Source organism: Mytilus trossulus, chromosome 14 (genome assembly GCF_036588685.1).
Source record: "Mytilus trossulus isolate FHL-02 chromosome 14, PNRI_Mtr1.1.1.hap1, whole genome shotgun sequence".
Taxonomy (NCBI): Eukaryota; Metazoa; Mollusca; class Bivalvia; order Mytilida; family Mytilidae; genus Mytilus; species Mytilus trossulus.
The window spans coordinates 41,298,980-41,324,531 of NC_086386.1; the positions used below are offsets into that span (position 1 = coordinate 41,298,980).

Here is a 25,552-nt window from a genome sequence, read left to right on the forward strand (position 1 = left end):
ATTTCAATCAGCCCGATCATTCCATCGTTTCTATGACAGTTCGAATTATTGAAAAAATATACCATAGCTCGAACAATCCTAATCTTTCAACGACTCTCCGTAGACAAAAAGAAGACTACTGGATTAGACAATTGGGAACTGCAACACCGTATGGCTGCAATGACAAAATTGATGGTATAGGTATTCTATCTAGTCCTTCGTGTAACTCGGTGAATGTGATGAATATTTTCAACTCGACTCCTCGACGTAGACGTAGTCATGGCCATCGTCATTATACATCACCTTCTGTGCATGATGTCTCTATTAATGACTTGCTGCCATGCATACAAAAACCGTTAGGTATTCATCACATTCGCACGAAACTTCATTCATTACCCCTTTCAAAACTTCATTCTCTGTTCAATTTATGTTTGGATTCCACTGTTACAAACCCTCATTCAAACCAATACAAACTACAAGCTATAATTTCGGATATTGCTAGTCACAGACTTTTCAAGCCAGTTCGCATTGGAAAAGATGAAAAAGAGAAAAGATCTTTTCTAAATCTTTCCTTTGCCAACAAAGGTCTCGATGGCGTCAACCTAGGCAATATCCTTCATCATAAATTAGTTCAATCAAAAATACCTCCTTATTTCAAAGACCAGTCTGTACCAATAATTTCTTATACCTATACCAGACCTATTGCAACTAAAATTTTCAATTACAAACGCGTTTTGCAGGATCTCGATATTGACGACTTCAAGTCTAAACCTCCTGATTGCACTTGTGCTCGTTCCCAATTCACATATAATCCTGCTGGCCACGTTATTACCGGTGACCTTAACATTGTTAAGAACACTTCTCTACGAAACGTGTTTTCGAAAGGTCCAAAATATCGTGAGCCTAAATCCATCAATTGGAAACACAACTTTAAAATTTTGAAGATTCAGTCGAGGATTATGCCAGGCAATGGGCTAAGCGCGAGAAGGAAGACGTAGACACTCTATCCGAATGGATTAAGGCAGTGAGGTCGTTAATACAAATCAGAATTAAGAAACTGAATGGGTCCATCAATGCCCATGCTACGTCAATCTTCAAAGATCCAAATGTTGCTAAACACCTATCTGACCTCCATGATGAATATGTTGTTGTCCCCGCAGACAAAGCCCCAAATAACATCGTTTTTATCTGTAAAAGTCATTACATTAATTGCTTGATAAACGAATTAGGTATAGACAATTCACTTGGAAACCCAACATATACCCTCACGACACTTACCAAAGAGGAAATCCTGGATAATCATAGGTCTGTTCTTTGTTCCTTTGGTATTTCAACCAAAGATGAAGAACTGGATCTTCCATCACTGTATTGGATACCTAAACTACATAAGTGTCCTTACAAACAACGGTATATTGCTGGGTCTTCCAAGTGCTCCACGAAACCCCTTTCTAAATTATTAACATCCATTTTATCAGCAATCAAAGACGGCCTTCAAAGTTATTGTGAAACTGCCTATTCTAGAGGTGGCGTGAATCAGATGTGGATACTTAAAAATTCCAAAGATCTTTTAGAGTACATACAATCTAATTCTCTTTCATCTTGTAACAGTATTAAAACATTTGACTTTTCTACTCTTTACACAAGTATTCCACATTCCAAACTAAAAGACAAATTAAAAGAGTTGGTATTACTTTGCTTCATAAAAAAGAATGGCCAACGTAGATACAAGTATCTTGTCTTAGGGAGGGATAAATCATACTTTGTAAAGAATCATTCTGATTCAAACAAAAAATTCTCTGAAACCGATATTATCAAGATGCTTGATTTCTTGATTGACAACATATTTGTTACGTTCGGAGGACGTGTTTTTCAACAGACTATCGGCATCCCAATGGGAACAAACTGTGCCCCTCTACTTGCTGACTTGTTTCTTTATTATTATTAGGCTGACTTCATGCAGGAACTTCTTAGGAAGAAAGATAAGAAGTTAGCAATATCCTTTAACTCTACTTTCCGCTATATAGATGACGTTCTTTCACTAAACAATTCAAAATTTGGTGACTATGTGGATCGCATCTATCCCATCGAATTGGAGATAAAGGATACTACAGATACAGTTAAGTCGGCTTCATATCTTGACTTACATCTATAAATTGACAATGAGGGTCGGTTGAAGACAAAACTTTACGACAAAAGAGATGATTTCAGCTTTCCAATTGTGAACTTTCCATTTCTAAGTAGCAACATTCCAGCAGCACCTGCATACGGGGTATATATCTCCCAATTGATACGATATTCCCGTGCTTGCATTTCCTATCACGATTTTCTTGATAGAGGGTTACTGCTCACAAGGAAGCTATTAAACCAAGAGTTCCAAATGGTAAAGTTGAAATCATCCCTTCGTAAATTTTACGGACGCCATCACGAGTTGGTTGACCGTTATGGAATAACCGTTTCACAAATGATATCGGATATGTTCCTAACGTCGTAACTACAATCCCCTTCCCTTTCATTAATTTGACCTACCGAATTAGACTATTTACCGGATTTGTAATCACATAAGCAACACGACGGGTGCCGCATGTGGAGCAGGATCTGCTTACCCTTCCGGAGCACCTGAGATCACCCCTAGTTTTTGGTGGGGTTCGTGTTGTTTATTCTTTAGTTTTCTATGTTGTGTCATGTGTACTATTGTTTTTCTGTTTGTCTTTTTCATTTTTAGCCATGGCGTTGTCAGTTTGTTTTAGATTTACGAGTTTGACTGTCCCTTTGGTATCTTTCGTCCCTCTTCTATAAAATTGAACGACATATATTTCAAAATGATGATAGTTTAGAACTTGCTAACAAATGCCATTGACAATTATGAATCATCTTATATTACAACAGGTAGTAATAATTATCGCAATTATAAAAAAGAAGATGTGGTATGATTGATAATGAGACAACTCTCCACAAGAGACAAAAATGACACAGAAATTAGCAACTATAGGTCACCGTACCGCGTAGCTAGCTGAAACGGTAAATACTTCTATTCTTCAAGCTTCCAATTTGTTTATGTTTCAAACTGCCTCTGTCATTGTCTATAGGAAATGGTACCCTAAATTTGTTTGTTGATGCGTTATTCATCTCTGTCATTTTTGGGACTGCCTTTTTCATGGACTTAGTAATGTTTAGACAGCACATAGACAACATAAGGAAAATATGTGGTTATAAGAAGACAAATATTAGACAAAAACTAACCAGGAAAAGGAATAATGAACAATGTAACATTTCAAAACAAGAATAGAGGAATCGATAGCTCTAATAGTTTTGTTCAAATGATTTTCAAAGGCTTTTCAATTTTGTACATAAGGTGTTGTTAAATCATATGTGATTTTCTTGCCACTATCAGGCTTTTTGAAAAGATGGGTAAAATTGGTTATTCGGAGGTAACTCTTATTTAGTGTGATAAAAAAAAAATTGCTATAATGTCATATTTTCTTATATTTAAAAAAACATATATGAAGCTAGCTGAAAATCAACAATATCTTTATATCCTCTTATCGTTTGGTAGTTCAAACTAAGGATTCTAGATTCTAATTTGATATGACAATTTCTTTAGTAAAGCTACGTCATTAAATGTAAAAAAATCTCTATATATATAATTACATGTATACTTCAAAAGGAAATTTCATATTGCTGTAAAGTGATCAGTATGAACTGTAGGCTACTGCATCTTGGTGTCCGTGTTTACAAGCACCTTGAAGTAATGTAACTCCGTTATCTTTTCGATGATTTACATTGGCCCCATGACATAACTGAAGTTCTATCACACGAAGTTTGCTATTTTTTGTGGCATAAACTAACGGCGTTTTACCTCATCCTCCACATACATTTATATTTGCCCAATTACCTATCAGTAGTTGAGTTTTATCTACGTGGTCTTTTGCCGTGCATTATGTTACGCAGTTATATTATCATTTTTTTTAGCATTTATATATCAGTCGTGTTGAAGGAATAATTTGAACTTATCTAATTACCTTTCGACGCTCGAAACAAAGCTGTAAAGGAGTAGGCCCTAAAATGGACCTTTTTATTTCTAGCTATAATTTCAAATTACCAATGTGGTAGAGTGAATTTTATGCCATTTATACTAGATGCATTGATTATTCCATATGTACTAATTTTAAATATCATTTCCAAATGATTTATCAGATAAAGAACTCTAGATTTCCTGACGTCAGAATACATTTGCATAGTAAATACCCAAACACAAGGCCAATATGGCCTTGAAAAACTGACCAATCGACTAAATGAACTACAATGCATTGTGGGATACTACGAGTTTATAGTACTTGAAAACACGTGAAATTAGTGAGAAAACTGTCAATTAATACAATGTCTGGGACTCTCAAAATAAATGTTTTTGTTCTGCAAATTGATTATTGTATAAATTTTATAACATAATCTGCAATTTGCATGCGCAGATTAAAAAAATATTGTTGCAAAAAAAAATTGAACAGGTTTTTTTCCATTGTTACGCATTGTCCTTGTGCAATTATTTCACGGCGTGAAACAGTGAAATTTTAGCTGAATTGAACACTGTCTAGTATGAACATTTTTTAAGCTCTTTTTAACCTGTATAATGTCATTTCAAAAACATTGCTGACCCGAAAATCATGAAACTGGCACAGAAACATTTCTACCTGTACTGGATGTGTAAAGTTTTTCATCAGGACCTGAACTAAAAGTAAGAGCCCCACAATATTCAGTATACTAAAAATAAGTTTTATAAAAGCGGGAGGTTAATAGCTTAACATATTTTGTATTATAAGTCTCATCAATTGATAATGTATGTCTGTTGCTAAGTTCATTCCAAAATATACCTCAGAGGTATTCTTATTGTTCGGCTGCTGTCTTATTGATGTATTTGCAAAATCTAAAATTATTTAAATTCTCTGGATCAAAGTGAGTTTCATATTACCTATTACGTATTTTTTCTAAAATGTGCTTTGTTTAACATAGAAAAAAGAAGACGAGGTATGAGTGCCAAGTGAGACATCTTTCCATCCAAGACACACTATTGTAAAGTAAGCAATTTTAGGTTCAATCCTGAAAAGTAAGCTATAAAAAGACCAAAAATAATATGTGTAAAACAATAAAAAAAAAAACCCAAAAAAACCCAACGGCTTTATTTAATTATACAAAATGTATACAAAAGAAGAAGAAATGTATCCGATAAATAAAACAAATATATTAGCTTTATTCCAACGCTGCGATTTTTACAAAATATATGAATGCTACGACCTTGTCGCACATAACATGGAAAATGTCATTAATGGTTAAAGGTTGGTAAATGCACGAGTCCATAAAAAATCCAATGTCTCAATCAGAACAAAATCGAACTTTGCAAAGACAAAAAACAGTAGTTTCGACGAAATATGATGGATGATAAAGGTTTTGTGCATGTTCTTTACCTTTTAAATTCTCAAAAGGAAAATATATCTTAGTGTTCTAAAGACGTTAGTAAATATATTTCATAATGGAAAATTGATCTTTCTGAAAGATTTATGTATACAAAAATAAGGATATGCGGTATGATTGCCCACTTAAGCTCAAATGAAGTGGGTGTAAGTTAAGTGATAGGCATATGTAATGCCTTCGACAATGAAAAATACCCATACCGTATAATCGGCTATAATTGGCCCCGATTGATAAATTTTCCTTGTTGTTTAAAACAAAGAAATAAACACATTGTTTCCTCGATTTAAATTACTTTTTAATCATAAAAGAAGGTACGATATCTTAAAATAAATTTTGTGTAATCTTAGAAAGTTTAGTAGTCTTATCAGATCTTTAAAAACACTCTAAGTCTTCGCCTTTTTACGAACACAAAATCAAAGGATCCTAATTTTTCTTAAACTATCTATAGCTACCAGCTATACAAAAGTTGCTGAACCCCATGACTATAAGTACCGGCTATTATCAACGGCTAACATTACATAGGTAAGTTTGTCTGATGGGTACTTGTATTTTTCACTGTTGTTTGCTGCTCTCTGGTGGACCAATACCTGAAATCACTGTGTCATTATCAAACTTATTAAAGGCTGTACATCGGGTAATTCAAACATTAGTTTTTTTCGCATAGAAAGAACTTTTCGTTAATCTGAGCATGGGACGAATACTTTATATCACGAACTATAAATGTGCGTACAAAACATCAAAAATTAAGCAATAGTGTTAATCCACTGGCAGCATTGCATGAAAAAATAACACGCTTGTTTGGTTGATTGTAAACACGTAGTAGTCCATCATGCATTGTTACTCATTTATTGGAGTGGTCAAAAACCCAGGTAAAAATAAATTGCGTCACACGTTTATAAACAAGTATATGTGCGAGTACATAAATATGCTAATTCATGCATTTCCCGACCTGTTTATTGTATTAGGTGATTTGTTTGCAATCTACTTGTGATTAGGTCTTATCTTATTGGTCATCGGTGGTCTTGTTATAATCATACAGAGGGAATTTCATTAAATGGCTGGTCAATTTTGTTCTTTGTTTATAAAAGTTGAAATAGTTTATTTATTGAGTATCTAGTCTTCGTAGCTACTTTTCATATAAGGATTGAAAAGGGGGTTGTCCTTTGCAATTAATTGCATTTACATCCATTCCTATATAAATCAATACTTTTCCTATTTCAATATGTTCGTTAAAGCAACCACTTAATTGCATCAACAGGTGCCTTATGTTTTCTGGTCTGTGCCTCCGTTCGTCCATTCGTTCGTTCGTTCGTTCGTCCTTCCGTGTGTCAGTTCACCCCACTTCAGGTTAAAGTGTTTGGTCAGGGTAGTTTTTAATGAAGCTGAAGTCCAATCAACTTGAAACTAAGTACACTTGTTGCTTATGGTATGATCTTTCTTATGTTAAAACCAAATTAGATTTTTGACCCCCAATTTCACGGTCCATAGAACATAGAAAATGAAAGTGGGAGTTTCAGTTTAAGTTTTTGGTCAAGGTAGCTTTTGATGAAGTTGAAGACCAAACAACTTGAAACTTATTACACATGTTCCCTATATGGTATGATCTATTTATTTTAATTCCAAATAAGAATGTTTACCGAATTTCACGGTCCTTTTAACATGGTAAATGTTAGTGCGAGTGGGGCATCCGTGTACTTAGGACACATTCTTGTTAATTACTGAGCTGCGTCGGATAGAAATCGACCGAATAAAAATGAATATCCATACATATTTCAGCTAAGTATAGGTTTAAGTAATCTAAATGCAAAGTCTGTGATTGTTTGAAAACGGATTTGTTACAAAATTCCTAGAAAATAAATACAAAAAAATCATGTTTATTTCGTAATCGAATGTTCTTTCCGTAGCAGCTTATTTGTTCTCGTCCAGAATATGCATAAAATAATTGCCACTTTACGTTCCAAAAATCCAAACGATTTAACACAAATTCCGATGCAGTAAATCGGTAATGCGTAAAAGAAAAAAAAGAAAAAACATCACAAAATTGTACTTTGTGTGTGTCATTTTAGCTCCATTCATCGCTTCAACAATTTAGGTAGCAAACACCTACCATTTTTTTTTTCATAATTATTGAAATTGAACTATTATCACTACCATAATCATGATAATAATATTTTAAAACAATTTCTATGAAATGAATTTTGAAAAATCGTAATTTCAAAAAATATTTTAAATTGTATACATTTATAACATTTATTCTAAATACTACCTACGTTTATCGTTTTTGTTTATATTTAAGTGCTGGACAACTCTAAATGCATATTTACAAAATTTAAAATCCGGAACGCTTTTTTAACAGACAAGGCATGTGTATGACCGTGCTGAAATAATTTTATGATTATTAAAGTACTGATCCTGCTCCATTAACCAAAACAAAAGCAATTACGTTTCATTTGTTTTTGCCTTAGCAGTTATTACACTTTTACTTTTTATGTTAACTAAAATATTTCATGAAAATATAAACATAATGCACGAACGTTATAGCTTAATAGTTAATAAAGTCTGTTTGGTTAAGGCTATGTCAGTGCCAATATAAATGATGATTAAAATTACATATTTCTATCTAAGGTGTATGCATATCCCTCGATAAAGCTAAAAACACCTTTCAACAGATAACTGTGACTAAAGGATGGAGGCTTCATGTATGGAATTAGAAAATAGTTGAAACTGTATATTGTCACCGATAGCAGTATGCATCGACGATGTTTCATATTATTTTTTTAACGTATCTCTGATTAATGGATGCTTTGCGGGAGTTAAATGTTTTGCATTTCATCGTGTCATAGAATGTTATATTTGATGAAATCAATAACTAAACTCTTGCTTTTTCATCAACTCTTATTAAATATGATAATATACTAATGAATCGTTATACATCGAATAGCTATAGAGTGACGCATTCATGTACTTGATGATCAATTAAACGTTTCATTATCAAATTTCCCTTTTAAGGTGGTACCTAACACTACAGGGAGATAACTCTGTAAAATCAGGTAAACGTTTTAATGACGTTGTGTTGTATAGGGAATATTAAGCTTCTCAATTATCAAAATTGGTGTTTGTCAAACTGCTATATAACCAGTGTAATTTTTCTGACAAAACGGTTGGTTCAAAATTATTGACATTTTTATATTTTTGTTAAAGGGTCAAAGTAAATACATTGACAAGATTTTATGAAAATTAAACGAGCCAAATTAATTTTAGTGAAAGTGTTGGGTATCACCTTAATTACATAATTGTTATTGAAAACTGGTCATTATCGTGATAAATGGACTTTCCTACGGGCAGTCTATGTATCACGATAATGACCAGTTCTTCAATAACTATTATGTTATGTCATTGAGGAACCATGTTTATTAAAATTTCTTATAAATTTTAGTTGTTCAAAGCAAACTCGAGTTATTGTACGATTTCTATAGGAAAGAGTGAAGACCAGTCATAATAATAACTATAAGTCACTGCCATTCAATTTTTTTGCAATTTTTTAGTTTGCATACAAAATATCTATAATCTTATAATTAACGAATTGCTATTGGGTTTTATTAAAGGGACATCACTCTAAATAGAGAAACCACGCCCCACTGGTCATTAACATGGAAAAAACCCGTTTACGACCGGTTTTCTGGTCCGTTTTTTTTCTGTAAAAGACCGATGGAAATTTTAAGTAAAGAATAAACAATGTCATTTGGCTACTTGTTATCCAATCAGAGAAGCTAATTTCAAATCGATAAGAAACAATATAGGATTAAACGCCTTTTTAAAGTAATTTATTGGTGTAAAAACTCGACCAATTCACTCGCAAAAAATCAAAAAGTCCGAATGCCTTTAATGATATGTTTATGAGTGACTTGGTCAAGTTAATACACCAAAACATCCTTCAAAAAAGTGTATAATCCTAACAATTCTTTTAAATTAGAGATACGAAAAAGTACTTAGGTCAACGTCGTCTATCGAAAAAACAAATAACGTCAAGAGCCTTTACTGGAAGCCCTCTCGACCAACTATGTAAACGTATTTCTTAAAACGTAAATCACATAGGAATTGTTGCACTTTGCCTAGTACAGACAGATTATTCAAACCATTTTGCTTATGGTTACTTTGATACGCGAATGGTCTATTCAGAACTATTTAAAAGTGATAAAAAGATACTTTCTATATAAAACACAACCCTCTCAGTGTTGTTATTACTGCACAGTAAGAATACGAAAAAAATAAAGGTAGTTAAACAGTTCCCTTTAAATGTAGAGATAAGTATAAATATCACGTTCAACATACTAATTCTACAGTGAGCAAAACATAATTTTATAGTATAGACAGCTATAATATACCCCGACATGACGAAAAATGAAAGAATAAAAAAAACAGAAAAAAAACGGCTTGAATAAAGAACAATAAACAAAAACACAAATTATGACAGACAGCAGTCAACAAATACCACTGAATTATGGGATGATGACGTGGGACAAGCACATATATATCAAGAATGTGGCCGAGTGAAACATGTCTGTAAGCGCTCAACCTCCTATAGAATGGAAAAGTGGTGTAAATCACCATATAAGAACAAACTGTTGAAAACGGTAGGAAATGTCTTGACATAAGATCGGCACGAAGCAAATAAAAAACCCAACAAAAAAGCACTTACATAAAGACAAAAGACACACAATACCAATATAACAGTACTTGCATTTACTGAAAGCTAGTTTCAAAGCTCATAAATGAACCATGTTCTCCCAGATTAAAGTATAAATCAGTACACATCAAACGAATTCAGTGTGAACACGTCATCCTTCTGAGAAAATCATATTAACCTTGTGCAATGCCAAAATATAAGAACTTGATATCGACAGGATGTAAGCCTATGATGTTTCATAGATGTATCATAATACATATTTTAGTTTTAATTATTCATCCTTAAAAAAAAACCTAAGTAATGTTAATACCAATAAATACATTATTCAAAAATCTATCTATGCAGTCACATTGATACTATTTAAGAAACTTTCTATACATTGATTCTCTTTGAAGCTGTCCGTTTCATTGATGAAGGCTATAAAAATTATTATATGACAAGAAAAAATCCTTCGAATGACAATTGATCAATGCATTTGATGTCTAACATTTCCAACTAAAGTAAAGACAACAAGTAATTGAAATGCAAACGCATTGAAAATATTGTTTTAGGTGAAGCAATGTACACACCGTCCAATAATAGTTAGTGTAACGTTTCGAGTCGTTAGCCATACCCTGGCCGTTTGAATAGAAAGTTTGTATTGCAAATCTTTGGTTTTCTGTCTTTTGAATTGTTGTTTGTCTGTTTGTCTTCCTCTTCTCTTAGGTATAGTATTGTCTGAATTTTTAGATTATGGTTTCAATTGCCTCCGGATCCCCTATTGGCAGTTCTCCGTTTTTTTAGCCGATATGTTCAGATAGTGACTGAATTCAGGAATCATAAAGTATTTTAAATTTAAATATAAGTCTACCTTGTATCATTTCCCCTAAATTTACAAAGAACACACCAAAACCAGGGGACACAACTTCAATCTGTACAAAAAAATGAACGTCACTGATTTTCTGACTAGACCAATACACTACTGAAATAAACCATTGATATAACCGTTTAGATAAATTTCATAAAAATTTAACAGAAAAGACAAATGTATGACCGTACTGAAATAATTTAAGGATGATTAACGTGCTGATCCTGCTCCATTAACCACAAAATAGTCAATTTAAAATATTCCATTGAATGACAATTAAAATAAGATTAATTTCACGATTTGAAAAATCTACATATAATGCTCGAACGTTATAGCTTATTAGTTAATAAAGTCTTTTTGGTTAAGGCTATGTCAGTGCCAATATAAATGGGAATTTAAATGACAAATTTCTATCTGAGGTGTATGTATATCCCTCGACGAAGCATATATTCCCTTTCAGCAGATAAATGTGACTTAATGATATAGACGTCATGTAAAATAGTTGAAACTGTATGCATCGATAATGTTTCATATTTTTTTCGTTTAACAATCTCTAAATTATGGATACTTTATTAAAATGTTTTCAATTTCATCCTGTCATAGAATTTAATATTTGATGAAATCAATAACTTAGTTTTAGCTTTTTCATAAAGTCTAATTAAGTATTTTTTTTTAATTTATGAATTGTTATACATTCAATAACTATAGACATACATCTACTTGATGATCAGTTAAACGTTTTATCATCAAATTTCGTTTGTAATGCACTTTGCCTAGTACAAAAAGATTGTTCAAACCATTTTCCATATGGTTACTTTGATACGCGAATGATAGAAGGATACATGTTAAGTAAAACACAGCCTTCTCAGTGTTGTTATAACTGCAAAGTAAGAATACGAAAAAAATAAAGGTAGTTATAAAGTGTCCATTTTAAAAATAGAGATAAGTATAACTATCACGTTAAACATATGAATGCTACAATGAGCAAAACATACATAGTATAGACAGCTATAATATGCACCGACATGACGAAATATGAAAGAATACAAAAAAAAAGAAAAAAAACACGGTTTCAATAGAGAACAATTATTAAAAACATGAATTATGACAGACAGCAATCAACAAAAACCACTGAATTATAGAATGATGACGTTGGACATGCATATATATAAATAATGTGGCCGGGTGAAACATGTCTGTAAGTGCTCTACCTCTTATAGCAAGAAAAAGTTGTTTAACATCACCATATAAAAACAAACTGTTGAAAACAGTTGGAAATGTCTTGACTCATCAGATCGGCACGAAAAAAATAATAAAAAACAACAGAAAAATCACTTACATAAAGACAAATGACAATTAAAACACCTACGTTGCAATTGCATTGAAAAGAGAAGCAGTTAAACAATTATAAATAATTAATATTGTGATATGGTTTATTTATTAGGTAAGTTCTTCATGTGTGTAGGTGTGCAGCATTTAATGAGGTTGATGGAAATCTGGAGATACAATGTTGAACTATAAACTTTTAGGAATTATTTTATTGGGAATTTTTAGTAAATCGTTTCCAAGTAAGTACATTTAATGCAGACAATTTATAAATTTCCAACAAGCAAATGTGGTTATATTTTGGAATAATTACTGTGAAAATATTTTAGCATTCAATTTGGTGTTTATGATAGAATTATATGCTGGTTATATGTCGATCGATGAGACAACAACGCAACAATACATTACACAACATAATATAAAGAACTTGTTTTCACTGTACATTTGTGAAATCAAACCGTTTTAGATTATATAAATCGGCAATTTTATTAAAGTTAATTGTTATCGAAGACCTGTCGTGTTCTGGAATAGCCCACTTGTGTATTCATTTAAATGAATCCAAGTGAAGGATTAATAAAGAAAATAGATACATGTAATTATCAAAAAATTGGTGCACTTTCTTCGCTTTTTTATTTTGATAGACAATTTAGATTCATAATTATTTTATTGGTGTTCTTTGCATTAGAATAAAACAACAATAAATTAAAATTATTACACAGATGATACAACATTATCTTATTACATGTATTACGCAATTTAAATACAGAAAAAAAATTGTATCCATCCGAAATGGAAGATCTGACGGCAATTCGTAAACCTGTTTTCTTCATGGTAGACCATATTCTTATCGATTGACAAATGACATTCAGGTCACCTGAAATATTAATAATGATCACTGACTACTTCATGTACTTTGACGTCATTTCTTGAAATTGGTTAGATTTTGGTATAAACGATAAAATCGTAGCTACCATTTGAAAGTGTGTCAAAGTGTCTGTCTTTAAAATGGTCGTTATTTAATTGACGTCTAGAATTAGCCATGGTGGCTTTATAAAAAGAAAAAAAAACAGAAGGTCTGGACTACACAAGTTAATTACTTTAAAAAAAATATATTTTAGTTTATCAGCAAATGTAGACTTTTGACATATAATGATATTATTGAACTGTTATGAAAGTTCCATCATAAATGAAATGCTTAATACTTTATAGTCAATACTTATAGTTAAGAAGAATCAAATAATAATCCGTCAGAAGCGGACCTTTTATATCTCACACTCAAGGCTCTGAGATAATATTTAGAATTTATAAACTGTATCAGCATTTAATTGATAAGCAATTATGCGCATGAAGGTCTGTCATTTTAAACATGAATAATCGAAACATATTCAGTATTGTATTACTAAAAAGTAGAGAAAGTTGCTGCATACAAGGAAGCTGTTTGCCATTGCACAGAAGGTTCTTAATGTTGACGTTCGTGTTATTTCCATGCTTGTTTTACGGACGTTATCATGATTTGATGTTCTTTATTTCATATCTTTATCTTTGACCCAGATCACCAATTGTCTATTGCATTTGGCGGTAACATAACTATTTCTTGCCGAATGTATCGATTGTTCCATTGCTGAATGTGCCATGAAAAAGATTATAACTTTCCACAAGCACCACGACGGTGGCTACATATGGTTGAAAAGGTACTGCCCATCCTGCCGGAACACTATCGTTTTCTAGTTTTATTCGAAGAGGTTTGGTTTGCCATTCTTAGTATAAAATAAGAAGATGTGGTATGATTGCCATTGCGACAACTCTCTACAACAGACAAAATTACAAAAAATAAACATCCTTAGGTCACCGTACGGACTGTTATTAAGAGTAAATCCATACTGCACAGTCAGTTATAAAAGACAACAAACGACAACCACTGAGTTAGAGGCTTCTGTCATGGGACAACCACATACTGGGGGGGGGGGGGGGGGAGGGTTAAACTAGTTTGAAGGCGCCAATCCTCATCTATCCTTGGATAGTGGTGTAATGATAAGTTCTCATTGCTATCTTATTTCAAATGTATGTGTTGATTTTGCCACTAGATGTTTTAAGGACAAATTAAAAACCCTAAAACCGATATTTTTATCTCAAACTTTCACATTCGGTCAATTTTTTGCATTAAAAAAGATTAACCTGGTACTAGTATAGGAATTAGGACACGACAAGGTGAATTTTCCCGCTAGTTTTCGAGTCGTACCCACCGGATATGAATTATTCAGAAATTTTGATACGATTAACACTATGGGTATTTCTAATCGGATAGAGGTTACCTAGTTTAAGGGAAAAGCGAATCGATAAAAACGTTTCTCATATAAGTTTTTTTGATGAAAAATATGTTTTGTTAATAAAATTCAAAATTGTAAACATATTGTTCAAATACAAACAACCATTAATTCTACATAAATTATCATATAATATTCAATTGTTAGTTAAAAGCAAAACATTATGTTCGTGTAAAATTTGAGGTTCTATGTTCTTCTTACATTGTATGTGCATAAATAAACAAATGCTATAAATTGTAATACGGATGCAATACTTTTAAAATATAATAGCAGTATTTTTTTAATGTCACTATAAGTAACATTGTATGTTAATAGGCAGTTTTAAGGTCACTGCTAAATGTCAAACTTTCTTTGTTAGCATCTTTTCAACGGGTAAAAGTCTTTGATATCCAATAAGAACTGTTTTCCTTGTCAACAAGTTTCTCAATGTTAATAATAAATACATCTTCTTCGTTGCTAACAAGTCTTGTGTCAGAACAAACTTCTGGTTTTACTCCAGTATATAGTGCTTTCTTTTAGTTTTTATGATCTCGTTAATTTGAAACAGAACATTAAGAAAGTCTCTTAACGTATCAGTGTAAAGTGCTTTCATTATGGTTACTATGACTGATTTCGGAGGAATATGTTTTATTATGCAAACAAAAACTGTTATATAAGAAAAATATTGCAATCAAATTTTTTTTCATATTAAGAACACATCGCTGTTATATTAGAAAAATATCGCATTCATATTATAAAAGATAGCAGTATCATTGAATTATAGGTGATTCTGGTTTAGAAAAGAATTGAATTAATCGAAATTGAATTCCACCAATTTTGCTAAATGATATTCATTGAATGTGTACATCTACAAATGAAAAATCGTGCATTTATGTTTCATTTATTCGACATATCGATTTTCTGATATTAATACAACTTGCTTGTTATTATATTACACAATTCATGAAAGTAATACCGGCATACGTTTGTTAAATGTTATCCTGTTTTAAGAAGAATAACCATTACTTACCCAGAACTCTTCATTTCTTCATACAAAGGTAAAACATCGTCTGAGATTTCCCACAATGCAACTCGTTCATCATGTTCATATTAGACAATATCGCTATTTCATATAAAAAACGTTTTTATCGATTCGCTTCTTCAATACACAGTTACCCTTTTGAAACAACTACTTGTATAGACATCATCGTTTTTTTTTGGGGGGGGAGGGAGGATTTGTTGTTATATTCAAGCTTTAGGTTTTCTGTATACTGTTGTTTGTCTTTTCGTCTTTGGAAAAGAATTCTGACGATTTTTACCATGTTAACATGTAGCTGATAAGAACAGAAAATGCAATTTAAATCATGATATGGTATAAATGCAATAGTAAGTGAAAACATCATAGAACTAAATATCTAAAAGATTAAATGATTTGTTATCAAATAATAAGGTAAATGGTTGGGTATTGTTAAAAAATAAATCGTTCTTGATGTGCAGTTGTATTTGATAAAGTAGGACACGATTAATGCAATTACAAGCTGTTAAGGAGTTCTTGTTCATTGTCCCTTTTTTATCTGCTATTTTAATTTTAATATTTATACATATTTCTATTAAACCAAAAGTCTCATTTCGAAGTAAACAATTGCATATCCGTTTTACGTATTGCTCTAAAGTCGTAAATTCAATGAGTGGTCAATTCTACGTCAAACACAAACAAACGAGAAGCATCCGTAAGGGTAATACATATACATTTCTTGTATTAATCAGGCATATTAACCTGTTCCGAAGGCTGGAATCTCCATGGTTCTAAATGCTATAAGCTGGACCCAGAAATGAGGAATTTTACAAATTCAAATACATTTTGTGAGAATCTTAATGCTGAAATGATTATGCCTAAAACTGCAGAAGAAAACAGTGTATTATCAGAGTAAGTTGTTTTATATTTAAATTTTTCAATCTATAAGAAGTCAAAGAACCGTACGGTTTTGTACAATAAAAAACTCAATACCCGTATCTATATATCAACGTTATTTTCTATCATTACTTGATTTAAGAGTATTTTTCGAATAAAATTTGAAGATATTAATTAATTTTCATAGACATGGAGAATTTTTACATATAGTTGTTTGTTGGATTGTTCTCATTTCTAGAAATCCGAATTAGTGTAAATCAATAAATCAGTTATTGGGGGTGACTGTAAAATCTGTTAAGTGTGGATTTCACATTATCTTTATCATAATCCAGCTGGGTGAGTTTTGCATTTGGTGAGTGTTGTTCTTGCATTCTTTAATTGCACCTTTCATTAAAGTATTATGTTTTTTCATGTTTCTTTTCTGTTACCTTCCAGAAGATGGATATCTGATGTTGATTTTAATTTTTGCCTTCTAAATTGATTCCCCTTTAACATAGGTGATTTTGACATTTACTACTTACAGTTAACGTATTAAGTTTAACTCACTCAGGGACAATTGCATTTAGATGGTTAACTACTATCCCCCTTGTAGTCATATTGGTCTCTACTTATTCAACCACTATAGATTGCAATTCTGTATATATAGAGAATACAATTTCCCATAGCAACTCCCTTTGCGGCTAAAACTGTTATGCTTTTACTATGAAGTTTCGTGACAAATAATATCACAGAACGGAAAGTTTATATTCGCTTCTATTTTATTTTAAAGGTGAAAATATCGGGCTGTGCGGCATATTTTCAACCTTTATATGCCCTGAACTTTTAAGAGTTTAAACTTATGCTAAAATTCTATATTACCCTTACCTCCATTTCTGGACCTCCTAAGAATTACAATGTAGGCGCTACCATGTTTTTCTATATATACTGGTTACATTTCAAAGTGATGTCTCTTTTTGATGACACACAGAGATCATAAATGGGAACCAGTACGTTAACCAATTATCATATCTATTAATATTATATATCTCCCCAAAAGGGGCGTCGTATGAGAAACATTTGTATTTACAAAGTGCAACCTTAAACACCATTGCTCAACACTTCTTTTTGTGTTGTATTGTTCCTGTTATAGATAACACTCCAGAATAGCGCTTTAGACGCACCACATTTATAAAGTATTATTTCATTTGATATCATGTTCTTATTTAAAACGTTATATTTCTGTTGCCAGCACGGGTTGTAGCGGATTTAATTTTTTTTTTTATTATTTTTAATTTAATACCCTTTGAAATTATAGACATGTAAAGTACAATGACTTCGAATGATTAAGCAATTAAGACAAAGTATTTGACTGTCCTGACATTAAAAAAAACCTGCTAGCAAAGATTTAAATATTATTCACCACGATTGCATTACTTTTGTTCTAAAATAGAATTGGTGAATGGTTTTGGATAGGACTAATCGATCATAATAAAACAACAGCACTGGATTGGACATGGAACGATGGTTCTAAATTCGAATCCAACGATAGATGGTCAAAAGGTACGTTAAACTTTATTAGTGTTATTTTTTTTAATTCCTTTTATCAGTGATTCATGGCATTTGAAATGATAGACTATCGACGATAAATATTGCAGGTATATTGAACATGTATATAATCTTCAGTGCCATGTATGGAACAGGAACCTCAGAGCATCTGAGATCACTCCTGGTGTTTTGATTGGGTTCAAATTGTTCAGTCTGAACTTTTCTTTGTAGTTTTCGTAGATTTTTGTGCATTCTTTGTCGTGTTTTGAAATGTAATTGTTGGTTTTTCTTGGATATCTGATTTTTGATAGCCGCTATGGTACTTTTCTTAATTTACCAGTATTATCACTCGATTGATGTCACTAGTACTGCTAGTGGACATTTTGCATCATCTGCCTAGCAGCGTGCAATGTATGGAAATGAGAATTATGATGTCATGCTCACTAAACTATTTAACGTTTTGTGTCTATGTTGAACGTATTTATTCCATCGAACTTGAAATAAAGGATACCGTTAAAAATGGCTCATATTATGACTTACACCAAGAAACTGAAAATAAGGGTCAGTTGATGAATAAGTATTTCGACAACAAAGATGATTTGAATTTTCCTTTCGTGATCTTTGAATTTTTATGTCCCAATATTCCAGCAGCACCTGTATATGAAGTATATGAAACGTCATATCAAATATGCAAGCAACAGTCAATCAATCGTTTTCTTAAAACTGTGTAATGTTCACATTATATTTGCTACTTTTTATGTTTTAAAATATTATCAACATTGATACTAATGTTTTTTCTCCTTTGATGCATTCTATCCCCCCCCCCCCTAACCCAAACCCAAACCCACACAAAACAACAAACAAACAATAAACAAACAAATTAAAACAAAACAAAATAAAAAAAACAAAAACAAAAACGAAAACACAGTTAGTTTTAATAGAGGCATAACATAGAATAAATCTGAAATGAGTCCCACTCAAATAACATGACTCTATGTTTCAATATATAACAATGCATATAGCTTCAGACTAGCTGCATACATATGGTTCACATTTGATCTTATTTTGGATCAATAGATTTCTTGTTAGCTGGAATCCCATCTTGAAATGTTATTGCTATTATGATAGAAGACGCATGTTCTGGACACTTGTTTCAATGACTTTATATTTTCATAGTTAACTTTGATCGTTTTCCAATTCAATGTACTTTTTGAAGATTGAATTATTAGTGATGTCATCACTGATATACGTATATATTTCTCCTTTTGTGCGTTTTTCAATGTGATTTACCGTAAAATGTTATTTTGTTGATGTTTTAAAATCGCTCAATTATTGTCAGTTCTATTCCTTTTAAATGATCGTCGACTTATATATCGCTTAGATTCATTGATTTCCATAGTTCAGAATGAAATCTAATTTTGTTGTCACCTGGGAATTTTACCAATTGTGATGGAATACATAATCTACAAAGTAACTTTTAATAACGCATCCAGGGCTTGCCAGTCAAGAAAAGCGTTTCGGACGCTCTAAGGTTGGGAAAATGCTATTAAAAATTTAAGAAATTAAGTGATCATTGATATAGTTAAGGTAAGGTTTATGTCAGGATACATGTATAATCTTGTATGTTCAACATTAATGCATAAATATTATTCAGGGGGGAAAATCAGATATTTTGCAAAAACAGTGTCGAGAAAAATACTTAAAACTCCCTGTAAAGCCAGAGGGTAAGTTACAAATCAATTAAAACTGCTTTGTTTTTTTTATTGAGGCGAACCAGATAATAATGACTCTCCTGAAGAATGTGTAATTTCTGGTCCGACTGGATGGGCTGATGTTCCATGTACAGGCACAAAGACAACTGCCTGTCAGAAGAAACCAGGTAATCTTCGTGTTGTGTAACGACACCTTCATGAATAAATATAACAAATTGTCTCCCATTGCTGAAAAAATCAGACATATGCCTAGAGAATTACGGCGACAGTCGCGTCTAATATGGGAAAAAATCAGCATATATTCATAAACACTAAAGATAATAAGCTAGGACGATAACACAGTCTTAATCTTTTACAAATACAAAAATAAAAAAGCGGCACCGGTATGATTGCCAATGAGACCAAATGAAGTAGATTTAAATCCCGGCTTACAACAATAAAAAATACACATACCACAAGCTATAAGAGGTCCCAATATGACTGAACATAACACTATTCAAACAAGAAAACTATTTTTTTATTAGTTACAAACAAAAAATAGCACGATATGTCAGACTTCGAAACCACCCAGTTCGACTATTAGAAGAAATTGAAGACAACATGGTGATGTTTTTAACTTGGACTGATAATTATGATAATCCAATGATATATTCTTTATTAAAAGAGGGTGACTCAAACAAAACTTGTTAAATTTTCATTGAGCCTCCCAAACAAAATACAATGTATATTTATTTACATAAATAACATTTCCAATAAATAAAAATGATTGTAACAATGTTTCTTGAATAATTCTACATAACAATATTTTTAGCTCACCTGGCCCGAAAGGCAAAGTGAGCTTTTCTCATCACTTTGCGTCCGTCGTCCGTCGTCGTCATCGTCGTTGTCCGTCGTGGTTGTCCGTCGTCGTTTACCTTTACAAATTAAACCAAACTTGGTCACAATCATCATTGGGGAATCTAGTTTTAAAAATGTGTCGGGTCGCCTTGGTCGCCTTGGCTGAAAATAGAACATAGGGGGAAATTTAGATTTTGGCTTATATTTCTGAAACGAAAGCATTTAGAGCAGATCTGACATGTGGTAAAATTGTTTATCGAGTCAAGATCTATCTGGTCTGAAATTTTCAGATGAATCGGAGAACCCATTGTTGGGTTGCTGCCCCAAAATTGGTAATTTTAAGGAAATTTTGCGGTTTTTGGTTTTTATATTGAATATTATTATAGATAGAGGTAACAATAATGTTCAGCAAAGTAAGATCTACAAATAAGTCTTATGTTCAAAATGGTCAATTGACCCCTGAAGGAGTTATTACCCTTGATAGTCCATTTTTTGTTTTACAATTTTTCGTAAATTATTGTAATCTTTTACACAAATCTTCTACTTCGAAAAGTCAAAACCGTCATTTTAGGGCAATAATTTCGTTTTCATAAATTAGTGCAGATGGGGAAAACTTTAAACAAAAATATCAAACTAAGGAAAATATTATAAAATAAAAACTAGACAAAGGAGAAGTTCATAAAATCTTTCAAAATTAAACGCTTTCAATCAACGGAATAAGTAAAAAAAAGCAACAGTTGGTTTATTTCTGATTTGGTTTATTTCATTTTTCAAAAAAAATGGTGGGTTAAACCTGGTTATAAACCTAGCTAAATCTCCCACTTATACATGTTATATGATAATTTTTGATTGTTCCGTTACATTGACAAAATTGGATTAGTAAGTAAAGCAAACAGACATAATAGGTCAATGTGATAATGGTTTTGACTCAACTAAAACTTTGTAAACATTAATCACCAGTGATCACAGAGAAACAACACAACTGACTTAAAATTAAAAAAACACTTCAGATTAATCTAGCAAAAAGATAGTAAATTTTATACGTTCAAAACATAGCTTAATAAACTCATCATAGACACCAGGACTAAATTTAGTATATACGCCAGACGTGTATTATGGACTTGCAAGTTTATAATTTAACCTCATTGAACCATAGTCATGTCACCTTCTATAAAACTCCGTAGCTTAAGATGGGTTGTGCATGTACTAGGCGTGTTAAGCATTAAAATGAAAAAGAACGTAAATATTGAAAGTAAGACTAGGGTGAATCATTGTGTTTACTGATTCGATACACAAAAATAATCATTATTACACAGGAAAAACATATTTTCCCCCTGAAACATGAAACCGAACAGACTAAGAAAAAAAACCAAATACATGTGCTAGCTATCTCTTTATATGTTTTTTATTTCCGGTTATATGACCTTCGGCAGTCTTCGGAGGTCATCTCGATGGTTAATTAAATGGAGTCTAGATTTAAATACACACGAAATGCTGATATATATATATATTATCGAGTCCATGCTTTGTTAATTGTTTGTTGGAGAATTTTGTAATTTGGATATACGTTTAAGTATTTTCTAAATCAAACCCGAGAATTTGACACCATCCCCATTTAAGGTGTACCGGAAACACATGAAGTGAGCCCTATATACAAAAAGTATGCTGTTAAGTTGTACAGTTTAGGATGAATGCTTTATTGCCTGCATTTTGTACATTTTCTGCTAAACAGATATTATAGCCGACGAGGATGAAAGTGTTACCCTTACCTGTGACGTCAAATACAAAGAGGGTATCACAAAACTGTTTTGGACAAGATCAATTGATGACACCAGTGTGATCGTTTCTGAGTACGCAAAAGGCGGGAACGTTACATTTCCTAGTCTGGTTTTTGAACACGTAAAATGGACAGACGAGGGATTGTATAAATGCCATGTGACAATCATTTCCGGACTGACGCTAACAGATGAAACGAGTCTCTTCGTAAATGCAAGTATGTAGAATACATTTTACGCTTGCCATTCTATTTATTTTCTATTGCGTAGAAATTAGGCAAAGTAGGTTGGGAGAATTAAATACAAATAGTAATGGTATAAATTCAGACAACACTATCATGGTCATTGACTAAACATCTTTATGTCATAAATTGTGATGATACGTTACAACTACTGTAAAGAAATTTAGCATTAATGGTAAATTGCATCTTTATTAGTTTGATTTAGTTCACATATCTTTAAAGTCTTAAGTTTCATGTTTAACACGCATGTATACATAAGTAAAATTACAATATGCTATAACAAACCCGCATGCAGTGTATTAGCCACCCAAGATAAGAAAATGAAGGTCAATTCCTATTAGCATTTCGAACGATCCAAATAAATAAAATATTATTTTAGTTTCCTCGTCGGCTTGAAAAGAGGGCAATATTTAAAATTGTAAACTGAATACCTCGCAGATACGCTGTTTTGTGAGTCGTTTAGGCTGATAAATATTGCCACGGAGTCACATCAATATATGTTATTTCGTACTAAGTATACAAACAACAACAAATATTTTATTTGCCAATCACGGCGCCCAGAATGAGCAGAATAATTATAATATAATTTTCAAACATAATGTAAAGTAAATTCAAAATAGGTTAAACAAAGTACATAATATGATTGATTTTGATTTAGTTGATTGATATAATATTAAAGAAAATGAAGTAGGCAATTTGTAAATAATAAACATATATAATACAATATGACCAATAGTCTGTTATTCTGGTCCCTTTATTGGACAGCACACCTCGTAGTATATACTAATAATTTATCAAATGTAAAAGAAATAACTTATATATGTAAATGCGTTTTTGATCATACATAATTTTATATAGAGAAATCTTATTTAATATTGTATTTCTGTTTATATTTAAAACCTCTAATAACTGACAAATTATTATCAAAATGTTTTTATCTTCATTTTCCATTAGCCAAATAAAAAGAGATTTGTTATCAGGTTTTTGAAATATTTTTATTTTTACTATATATTTTGCTTAGAAAGGGATTTCTAACATTATCCAGAGTTTTACATGTTAAAAGAACATGCATCTCATCTTCTATTTCCTCATTACAGAGTTTGCATATTCTATTTTCTAGTTTAATATTAAAATAACGACCTTTTTCTATTTCAAGTTTGTGAGCTCTAATTCTAAATCTTGTTAATAGTTATCAAAAGTACCAGGATTATAATTTTATACGCCAGACGCGCGTTTCGTCTACATAAGACTCATCAGTGACGCTCAGATCAAAATAGTTAAAAAGCCAAACACATCTTTGAATATATGGTAATTTCAATAAGTAAGGCTCAAAATTAAAATTTGGTTTAAATAATCGATAAGTTCTAAGTTTATTTCCAGAGGTCTTATTTTGTCTTTTATCATTAAATAATTCTTTCTTCCATATGCTGCAATACTTTAAATATAATTTCTTTTTCACCATATTTCTAATGTTTATTTTAGATGAGAGCACCTGATACTCTTTTAAATCAAGTAATTTTAAGATAGCATCAATACTACTAGCCCAACAATTCTTCCCAGCTTTAGATAATGTATTTGAGAGAGAGTATGCATTTGTTAATAAAATATTATTTTTAATATGAATTCTTTTCCAATATTTAATCATGTTTGTTAAAATATCTATCATTAGAGGATAACGACCTAATTCGCCAAATATGGCTAAATTTGTTGCGTGCTTATTCACTCCAAATGTAAATCTGCAGAATTTTAGATGCACTTTTTCATTTTTTAGATCTTTACATAATCTATAGAAATAATTAAGTTCTGTGTCATTATTTAACTTTTTTTGAATTAAAACAGCCCCATATTTTTGAACCATATAATAATACAGGTTTCACTGTGTGATCAAAAATGTGCATTAGAGTGGAGATATTAGGTTTATAATTAGTAAAATATTTTGTATATTTAAAGAATGCTTTTAAGCCTTTTTTATATAACATGTTTTTGGCTTCTGAAAAGCTGCCAGATGCACTAAAAGTTACGCCAAGATAAGTATAATGTTGGGTACTTTGGATGTACGTGTCCTCATATGAAAGCTGTTCATCTTTAATACGGCCAGATGTATTAAAAACTACAGACTTTGTTTTTTTTAAATTAACTTCTAACCCCCAATTTTGACAATAAATTTCCAGCTTATTTAATGCATTCTGTAAGCCTTTTTTAGATTCAGAAAGCAGTACAAGATCGTCAGCATGAAGAAGACAATTTAATGAAACATTTGATAGCAATACTGGGTCACAGGTTTCATCTAATAAAGATTTAAAATCATTTATAAATATTTTAAAGAGACTTGGGATAAGATTATCTCCTTGTCTTACTCCAATATATGATCTAAAGTCTGAAGTTAAGGATTATGTACCCTTCTTAACAAGCAAAATACAAATCATTGTTATTTCAATATTTCAATTCAAATATATACATATGATACACCAAAATGTTCCTCATAAAATGTTCTACTCATTTGCATGGGTAATTTCTTTAGTTTCATCACCAAATGATCATATTACCATAAAAAGTCACCAATTCTTGCAGAAAATCCACCATTGTCATTTCTTCACCAATTTATACAAAAAATTGTGAAAATCAAAGAATGAAACATAAACAATATCATGCTAGTGTTTATTTGTGATAAATAAGTTTCATGAACTGACAAATTCAAATCATATAAAGGGTCTCTTGAAAAAAAAATGGAGTACAAATTTTATTGGAACTACTTTTTTAATACTAGAGTATGGAGTGTCATATTGATATAAATAATAAGAAAATAATTTAAAATTCCTTAAACAAGTTTATTTATGTCTATTATACATATGTGTTATGTTAAATTGTTTTTGAAATATAGTTTTCCATAATTTGGGCTATTGAAATTACTGAAAACCACAAAACAAAATTTCAAATACAAAAAG

At 31.5% G+C, this 25,552-nt stretch overlaps 1 protein-coding gene across 1 annotated transcript in view; it reads left to right on the forward strand.

The window, feature by feature from the left end:
* The window catches only part of LOC134696576 (uncharacterized), a 42,294-nt gene that overhangs the window by 2,309 nt on the left and 14,433 nt on the right, over positions 1-25,552 (forward strand). The window contains exons 2-6 of the mRNA XM_063558431.1: positions 12,421-12,544; positions 16,373-16,532; positions 17,947-18,056; positions 19,810-19,920; positions 22,323-22,583. Of these exons, the coding sequence (XP_063414501.1) occupies positions 12,484-12,544; positions 16,373-16,532; positions 17,947-18,056; positions 19,810-19,920; positions 22,323-22,583 (703 nt within the window). The 5' untranslated portion in view covers positions 12,421-12,483. The remainder of the gene's footprint in view (positions 1-12,420; positions 12,545-16,372; positions 16,533-17,946; positions 18,057-19,809; positions 19,921-22,322; positions 22,584-25,552) is intronic.